General features: G+C 40.7%; 3 protein-coding genes across 3 annotated transcripts in view; all 3 read right to left on the reverse strand.

Moving 5' to 3' along the window:
• Positions 1–2,904, reverse strand: part of LOC109974946 (uncharacterized) — a 9,115-nt gene extending 6,211 nt beyond the window's left edge. The window contains exons 1-2 of the mRNA XM_020625420.1: positions 2,640–2,904; positions 1–324 (exon numbers count right to left, since the gene is read on the reverse strand). Coding sequence (XP_020481076.1) covers positions 1–324; positions 2,640–2,811 — 496 coding nt within the window. The 5' untranslated portion in view covers positions 2,812–2,904. The remainder of the gene's footprint in view (positions 325–2,639) is intronic.
• Positions 1–6,974, reverse strand: part of LOC109974943 (gastrula zinc finger protein XlCGF8.2DB-like) — an 8,622-nt gene extending 1,648 nt beyond the window's left edge. Inside the window, exon 1 of the mRNA XM_020625412.1 lies at positions 6,762–6,974. The gene's annotated coding sequence lies outside the window, so the exon portion shown is untranslated. The remainder of the gene's footprint in view (positions 1–6,761) is intronic.
• LOC109974926 (zinc finger protein 239-like) overlaps positions 3,551–9,092 on the reverse strand; it is a 21,725-nt gene continuing 16,183 nt past the window's right edge. Inside the window, exons 2-4 of the mRNA XM_020625379.1 lie at positions 7,038–7,178; positions 6,792–6,902; positions 3,551–3,615 (exon numbers count right to left, since the gene is read on the reverse strand). Coding sequence (XP_020481035.1) covers positions 3,551–3,615; positions 6,792–6,902; positions 7,038–7,178 — 317 coding nt within the window. The remainder of the gene's footprint in view (positions 3,616–6,791; positions 6,903–7,037; positions 7,179–9,092) is intronic.

Here is a 9,092-nt window from a genome sequence, read left to right on the forward strand (position 1 = left end):
CTGATCCTGAGTCTCCATGCTGGCTTCCTTCCTGATCCTGGCTCTCAGCTACAGCAGAGCTGTGACAGAGGAGCTGCTGGTCACTGGTTGGTTCTGCTTCACTGTGGTCCCTTTCCTCATAAGTAGGAGTCAACATAAAGGGATCGGTCTCCTGTTTCAGTCCAAGCTGCTCTCCCTCCTGACTGCTGCTGAGCTCCTCCTGTTCCTCTTTAATCTGTGGAGGCTCTTGGTCCTCTTGGTCCAGACTGGAGTTCCTCTCCTGGTTCCAGAGCTGCTGGTCACCTAGAACCCCCTGCTCCTGACAAATGTGTTGCTGTGGCAGCTCTGGAGGGACCAAGGGAGCATATGGAGGATTATTTTAACCAAAATTCAAAAGGAAATAAAACAGAAAATGAACATTTCAATCCTGGCCAGAAATCGGGCAAAGGTGGGGTACACCCTGGACAGGTCGCCAATCCATCGCAGGGCTAACACATAGACGAACAACCACACACACGCACACACACTCCTATGGGCAATTGAGAGACACCAATCAACCTAAGCTGCAAGTCTTTGGACTGTGGGAGGAAGCCGGAGTACCTGGAAAGAACCCATAAATTGTGTTGTGCTATGTGAGTACTTTTAGGCTTATGTATATTATTTATCTCTTTTTATCTTTTGACTTTGTAAAGCACTTTGTGACCTTGTCTGTGAAAGGTGCTATATAAATAAAATGTACTTACTTACTTACGCAAGCACGGGCAGAATATGCAAACTCCACACAGATAGGTCCCGGGTGGGGCCTGAACCCAGAACCTTCTCGCAGTGAGGCAATGGTGCTAAGCACTGTGCCACCGTGCTGCCCAAATCAGACAATGCCTTTTTTTTTTTTTTTACAGAAATACACACACAATGAACAAGACGAGTGATCAGGGACCATCTATCTAATGCAATACCAAAGAGATACTACAATAATGTTGACTCTTGGTGTGGTAGTGTCACCGTCACAAGCTGGCTCACAGCCAGTGACAAAAAGGGGAGTCAAAATCCCTTCACATATCACAGGTCTCCTGTTAGTTATACCACAACACCTGATTTGTAAAACAGCGTCTGGAAATGAAGGTACTGAATATTTTTGTTGTACCTCTTTTCAATGTTGCACTTTGCAGACGGCCTCAGTGCAACTGCCTCACAGCCGCCTGCACATATGCTATTACATCAAAAAGGCTCATGTTGATGAAAAGGTGATTATAGGTCAGGAGGTGGTCTCGGTTCGGTTCGTTTCAAGTATGGTGAGGTTCAGTTAATCTGTGCACTGTGAACACAAAGTGTTCCAGGTTTGCTTCTAGTCTTTTGCATGTACAGGTAGAAACACCAGAAATATCTAGCGAATATTCATCATGGAGAAATGCAGTTTTCCACTGAATAGCTCGTAGCATCTCTCCTTGCCCAGATATGTTATGTATTTAAGCAGCCTTGAGTCCATGCACAAAATCAACTAAATTACTATAATAACCATTAGCCAGTTGAATCGTGTGGGTTTGTTCATAAATTCAGTCTAAAATGGCCAAAGCATCATGTGACCTGTTGCTCAGAAGATTAGTTTCACTTCACAGAGCAGGGGCGGATTTGGTGATTTGTGAGCTGGAGGCACCTCACAGTAAAAGCAGCCTACTGTCAAAGAAAAAAAATCTTGTGTTCAGTTATTACATTTCATTAATCACAAAACAATGCTAATGCAATTTGCTACTAAAGAACACTAAATGTAAATATGACAAAATAAATCAATGTTAATTCTGTCCTAATTTTTTTTTTTTTTTTTTTACTTAAACAAACAAACAAAACAAACCCCCCAAAACAACTGACAGGAGTAAAGGACCGGAGTGTTAAACAGTATCAGGAGTATTACTGTTAAAACTTGAAGATACTCTTACGGGTGAGTAGTTTGGTGCAAGGGCAAAACTACTCCAGATATATAACAAAGAACACATTAAACTACAGCTGTCTACAGAGCACAGACACGCTAAAGTTTTCCTTCAGTTTTCAGCTGATATGAGAGTGAGAAGATTCATTAGGACTCTACTGCAGTGCTGCATCAAAATGAAGGATACTATGTCAAAAGTACTTTACCACATGCAACAAAATGAGACAAAGTGGTGAATCCTTTGACATAAAAGCCACATGCCAATGTGGTAAAGGTCTGAGAGCTCCAGAGTAGCCATAGTATGACAAGAAAGAGGACTGATGCCCCATCAGAGCTGAAGTGGACCAGAAAGTGAACAGAGTCCTCTTTTAAATAATCTCAAAGTGTGAACACAAGAAGAACTGGGTCCCTTTTTGATCCACTTCAAGAGGACTGAGTTCGGTTCATTTAAAAAGGGACCAAGTGTGAAAAAACGCTAAGTGTTACATCCTAACCGCAACCCAAACCTTTCCCAATACCTAACCTCGGAGAAAGGGCGCTACAGTAAAAACAGTTCTAAACAGGGGGAAAGCATCCGGGGGGTACGCATAGACACAACAACGGTGTTGTCTGGCTTAATATGGCTGGATAAGATGTTAACTTCAGAAATCTGAGCAAATAAAACTAATTTGATCGGTTTGGATAATATATGACATTTTCCAATTAGCTTTGTTAAGAGAATCGAGGTTTTACAGACCTGGCCTGTGGAGCCTTATTTCTGGTTTCCAAACGATATCCAGCAGTCTGCGCTGTCGCTCGATCTCCTCCTCGTACTCGACGATAGTTTTCTCAAAGACTCCGAATATTTCTTCAGCAGCAGCAGTTAGTCGCTCGGTGACGAACTCTCTCAGATGCTGAACTGAAGACATTGTTGATTTGTTACGAATGAAAGATTTAACTGCAATAAGACTACGGCAACACCTTCAACTAACGTCACACATCCAGAGAGCCAACGCTGCTAGCGTTTTGTTTACTTCCGCCGGATGTCCCACCGTCGGTGCACACGAGGCAGCTTTGTTTCCGCTTTAAGGTTAAAAACACACCAAACTTTCAACTGACAAACACATATTACATCTTTGTAACAGTTCTCGACGTGAGGCTTTTATTAATTTACTTGTTTGATGAATAGTTTAATCAGAATCAGCTTTACTGGCCAGGTGTGACGGACACACGAGGAATTTGTCTCTGGTACATCGGCTCTCAATGTGCAAACAGTAAACCAGCATATGGCTGTGTAATATAACAAAAACAGCAGTATTAACATTAACAAACAGTGCAAACAATGCAGAAAAAGCAGTATAAACAGACAGTAAACAATGCAGACAACAAAGGAATTTTCATTGAAATGAGATAAATAGGGATAAAACAGTACTTAGGAACTAGAGACCTGTACGAGTCTGTATAATCTGTACAATGTATATATACACAGGTATTATACTGAGGGTTATTGTCCAGTCATACTGTCTTTGGTTAAGTATTCATCCAGGTGACAGCCTGGGGGAAGAAACTGTCCCTGTAAGACATTGTCTTTCAATTCATTTCAAGCTTTTATGTGTATAATTTCATACAGCACAGTAAAAATAGTTGTCAAGAAACCACTCAACAGAATCAAAGTATTACCAACGTGACAGTGTCATCTTCAAGTTCAATATTGATGATGATCAACATCATAGCTGTGGCAATGACAAGACACACAGTATGCACAGTAAGAGATCAGTATAAATTCTATATATCTACTGTAAAATTGGTTGTGCATTTTTCTATGTGATTACAAAAATATGCTGTATACTTTGATGAGCAAACAGTAAAATATTTCTCTGTGAAAGGCAAAATAATCATGTAGGTTACTTAAACATACAAAATATACGGGGTGTACACACATAGAACAGCGGCTGTGCACTGGCTCAGAGCAAAGCCAGATTTATACAGTAAACATTGTACTGATGGTAAAGTAGCAAACACCAACTCTTTTATTTACTAGCAAAGCAGGCTATGATCTGTCAGCAAGCATATACAAAGTAAACATATATAGTAATGGCTATACACTGGCTGATACAGAAACCGGCTTTACAAAATATCTTGAGAAGAACATCAACCACTGATATATTATCACAGGCAAAGCAAGTGTCACCAGACAAACAGTTAAACATAGGCTAATTTAGGCCTGTTGTATTGTGGCAAACCTGTCAAAAATTATTTTTTACTGTTGTTTCCATTTATAATGTGCGTGTGTGTAAAAAAATTGATTGACTAAATGTACTATTATGACTGACTCAAAGGTCTTAACAGTATCCATGTCTTTTCCTCTGTATTAATTATCACAATAATGTAAGCTCTTTTGGCCCTGTCGGGATCCTGTAGGAATGATCAGTTTTTCCAGTGATCTGATTGGTCAGCGGTCAGGCTGTTGACAGGTTTCTATCCGATTCTGTGAAGTCAACCCACTCTGGAGCAGGTTATCTGTGCAGCATATGTTACTGTGGTGATGTAGCCCAATTAAATCCAAGTAAATCATCCATGAATGACTGAGTGAATGAAGCATCACATTTATCAACAGCAGCACCGTTTAACAACTGAACCTGGCTTCTTACCAGATTATTAGTTTTCCAGTCCATCGTAAAAATGACACTGAACCTGTAGTGGGCATTGTACAGTCATGTTCCAGCCGACACATGAAATGAAAAATGTAATGAATAAGCAACAGGGAGTAAATTCACTTAAAAGCAACTTTCACTTTATACTTGGGAGTGATAGGCTATTTAATCCACAATCCTGAATTTTAATAATATTTTAGTGTTGCATTGGTTTATTTTTCCTCTGAACATGGTGCAGTGACATCAGGGTAGACTGACCTGAGATCTTGTTTCTAATCATTTGTGCCACAGCAAAGGGACTGACACTTTTGTACATGAGAGACTGCAGATTTATTAAAGATGAAAATCTGAAAGCAAACAAACAAACAAACATGTCTTTCCATTATCATGATGGGTTACTAAGTGTGAAGTGAGGGGCAAGATTAGCAACTGCACTCTGTTAAATCGCCAATACATAAAGCTGACATTATGGGTTATTGAGAGTGGGCCTATAGGTGAAAATGGCAATTTTATCCCTGTAATAAATAGATCACAATAATGGGTGCAGTATAAAAAAAATGTCATATTAAAATTATTTCTGGTTTTATTTACTGCTTGACAAGACAAGGCTCACCAATCCCGTCTCGAAAAGGCAGTGTGTAAGGGGCTACTGATAATTCATGAAATTATTGACTTAAACTTCATTTAACAAATTAAGAAATCTAACTAAAAGTGTCCGTGCAGATTCTCAGTCATCCAGGTCATAGTAAGCTGAAAAAACTTTTAAGGTCACAGACGTTTCGCCTGGACTAGGTTTTTAGGTCGAAGACGTTTCACCTCTCATCCAAGAGGCTTCATCAGTTCTGCTCGACTGGCATTGAGTCGGAGATATTTATCCCCATAGGTGGTGTTTCAGTCCTTTGATGCCCAACAATGTGCCCTAATGGCTCTGGAGAGGATCTGGACTTCACTATTCTTTAAAGAATGTCCCTTGTCCTTCAGGTGGAGGTGGACTGCTGACTCAGGTCCACTGGGGTAGGCCCTCCTGTGTTGGGCCATGCGTTTGTGAAGCGGCTGCTTAGTTTCAACAGTGTACAAGTTGTTACACTCCTGACTACACTTAATTGCATATACCACATCACTCTGTTTATGTCTGGGTGTTTTGTCCCTCGGGTGGACCAGTCTTTGCCGCAGGGTGTTCCCTGGCTTAAAGTTGACTGTGATATTGTGGTTGCAAAAGATCCTTTTTAACTTCTCTGATAAACCAGCCACATAAGTGATGACAGTGTTGTCCTCTCTTGTTTCTGGTTTCTCCCTGTTGGTGTTGGGCCTCTTCCTTGTTTTGGTGAAGGCCCATTTGGTTAGATTAAAAAAATCTACATCTACAGTGATCTTACATAAACACATTTAAGTCAATACAATCAAATTATATCAATATAATTTAATTAAGACACCAACATTAAACATTTCACACTGTGAAATGTGTCATATTTTAAGTTCAGGCATGGCTTGTTATATAATTACTAATATTACTGTCTCCCCATGTACATTTCAACTAACTGGCAGCAAGTGGACGTAGAAAGAGTTTCTCAGTAGTTATAATCTGAACTACTATGGTGGTAACTTGGTAACTTTATGTTAGTTTAAAACAAACAGTCAAATAACACACAGTATAACTCCAAAACATTTTGGAACTGAAAACTTTACAGGTCATTTGGGTAACACATGTTTTGGGTGAGAGACCTAACATGCTTTAACCAGATGAGGGAAGTGTTGATTCATAGTAAAGCTTTGCTGGTGTTGCTCAGTCATAAACGTGTGGATCAGCACTTTCCAAACATAGAATCCTGACCGAAAACGGGTCCTGGACTCCACTGTACAAATGATTTCTTGTCTTTTCACATCTGATTTCATAGAGAAGCTTATACCACAGCTGCTGCAGTACTATGGCTTCTCACCTGTGTGGGTTCCTAAATGAACTTTTAGTTGTGAGGACCGCCAGAAACCCTTCCCACATGTGTTGCAAACATACAGTTTCTCACCTGTGTGAATCCTCACATGGACTGCAAGTATTTTCTGTGAAACCTTTCCCACATACTTCACAAGAATATGGCTTCTCACCTGTGTGGATTCTCGTATGGACCACCAAGCTTCCCCGTTGTGCAAAGCTTTTTCCACAGGTTTGACAACAATACGGCTTTTCACCCGTATGGATTCTGAAATGTCTATCCAAATCAGACTTCCACCACAAGTGTCACACTTTACAGACTTTTTACCTGTGGGAGGTTTAGACTGAGTCTCTGACAGGGGAGAGTTGTCCACATTGCTACTGTGACTGGCTGATCCTGAGTCTCCATGCTGGCTTCCTTCCTGATCCTGGCTCTCAGCTATAGCAGAGCTGGGAGAGAGGAGCTGCTGGTCACTGGTTGGTTCTGCTTCACTGTGGTCCCTTTCCTCATAAGTAGGAGTCAACATAAAGGGATCAGTCTCCTGCTTCAGTCCAAGCTGCTCTCCCTCCTGACTGTTGCAGAGCTCCTCCTGTTCCTCTTTAATCTGTGGAGGCTCTGGGTCCTCTTGGTCCAGACTGGAGTTCCTCTCCTGGTTCCAGAGCTGCTGGTCATCAAGAACCTCCTCCTTCTTACAGACATGTTGCTGTGGCAGCTCTGGAGGGACAAAGAGAGGAACAGGTCACTGATGTGATGAGGAAAAAATGAGTGATGCTTCTTATTCACCAGGTTTTATTTGAATTCTCTAGTCCACCTTACAGGTGTCTGTAGAGTTGGTTCATTCACTCATTTTCAAATTGACCCATGAACTGGAAAATGTGATGATTAATGGAAAAATTCAATTAAGAACAAATTCCTCTGAGGTTTGGAATAAAAAGCTTTATAATTTACAAATGAGAAAGCGAGAAACCAAATATGAAAACCAAAACCAGAAAACAAGTCTTGTTCTGTTTTTCTGTTGGTGGATTTCTGACTCTTTATAATTTACAAATGAGAAAATGCAACAACTTCAAATCGGTGCTGTACCATGTTCAGAAGGCAGCCACAAAAAGGGGTAAAGTAAAAATTGAAAGTCAGTATTGTAAATGACATAAAAGCATTTCATTCTACAGTCAAAGATTCTGTTGATTGAATTCATTCCCTCTTTCTCACACAGAAGCTGCATCATAGAAAAACAAATCTGAGCAAAAGTCTACTTCATTCTGAGTCATATTGGTCCATGAATTATTCGATCCATTTAACCTGAAAATGGTTCAGTTTCATTTTTCCTAAATGTGGACAAAGGAAAACCACTGAACATTTCTGTTGGTTTCACAATCAAGTGAGAAACCAAATATGAAAACCAAAACCAGAAAACAAGCCTTGTTCTGTTTTTCCTGTTGGTGGATTTCTGACTCTTTATCATGCGCAGACAGTGAGCACTGTGCCTGCCCCCACAAAGCCAGAAGGAATTAGTGTTTATGGCCGAAATTAACTGTCAGTTCAACAGCGATAACAAAAGGCCTGGACTATGTGTAATATTCACACAAATTAGCTTTAAGTTTTTAAGTTTTGATGTGTAACTTCTATAACTCCCTGCAGTGTGGATCTGATGCCTGTGTGACCTCCTTCATCTCTGATGAAAGCGAGGATGATGACCAGTAGGTTGCATTTGCTTTCTATTGGACAATAAGGGGCAGCACAAGATGTAGTCTAAATATAATACTACCCTCAATGAGTGAAAGAACATCAGTCTACTAACAGATGATAATCAGAGACAGGCCTATAGACCTAACCTCCTTCACTGTCAGGTCCATGACAGATGCCTGCCTGCTGTGAACGTAGGCCTACGTCAGACCCAGCCCAACAGAATTTCTCACAAATAGAAACTTTCTGAAGTAAACCCCACAGAGTCTTTCATCTACACAGGTGTGTGAAATGCAGTGCAGACTGTCTATGATGCAGTTGTATGAACAGTAACGATGACAATAAACTGTAGCATCTATAGCCTGTAACAGTAAAGGCTTGGTTTCTGACTCTTTGATTCAACATGTTCATGCCATACAGCTCCATCTAGTGGCAATGCCTGGTTGAAGCTACTTTAGTAGTGGAGAAATACCTATAAGATCAGTTTTCTATTACTAAGTCCATCAGTTCACCAAAATGAGCCCAGCACTGCTCATTCACCAGAGGAGCAGAAGCTCACACACACAGAAAATGCTGAGAGTTATTAAATAGGCTACATACCTTTACACAGAGTCTTCACACAGAGGCTACACAGGCCTACAGCACAATGTAAAAATCCCACTAGCGTCATAAAGTCACCACAGACTATACATTTCCAACACTGTAGCTGCGGTTACTTATCATCAATGAGCTAATTTGTGTGAATATTACACATAATACAGGCCGCTCTGTGAGAGCGGGTGCAGCGGCATTGTATGCGCATGCGCACGATAAAAAGGAGACAGAAATCCACAAACAGAAAAAATAAGGCTTGATTTTGGTTTTAGTTTTCACGTGATTTACCACATTGTAATGAAAACTGAATCTAGCCACAGTGGTTGCAAGCCAGTGACTTCTGTGCCCGGC

The sequence above is a fragment of the Monopterus albus genome, unplaced genomic scaffold (assembly GCF_001952655.1).
Source record: "Monopterus albus unplaced genomic scaffold, M_albus_1.0 scaffold354.1, whole genome shotgun sequence".
In the NCBI taxonomy this organism is placed as follows: domain Eukaryota; kingdom Metazoa; phylum Chordata; class Actinopteri; order Synbranchiformes; family Synbranchidae; genus Monopterus; species Monopterus albus.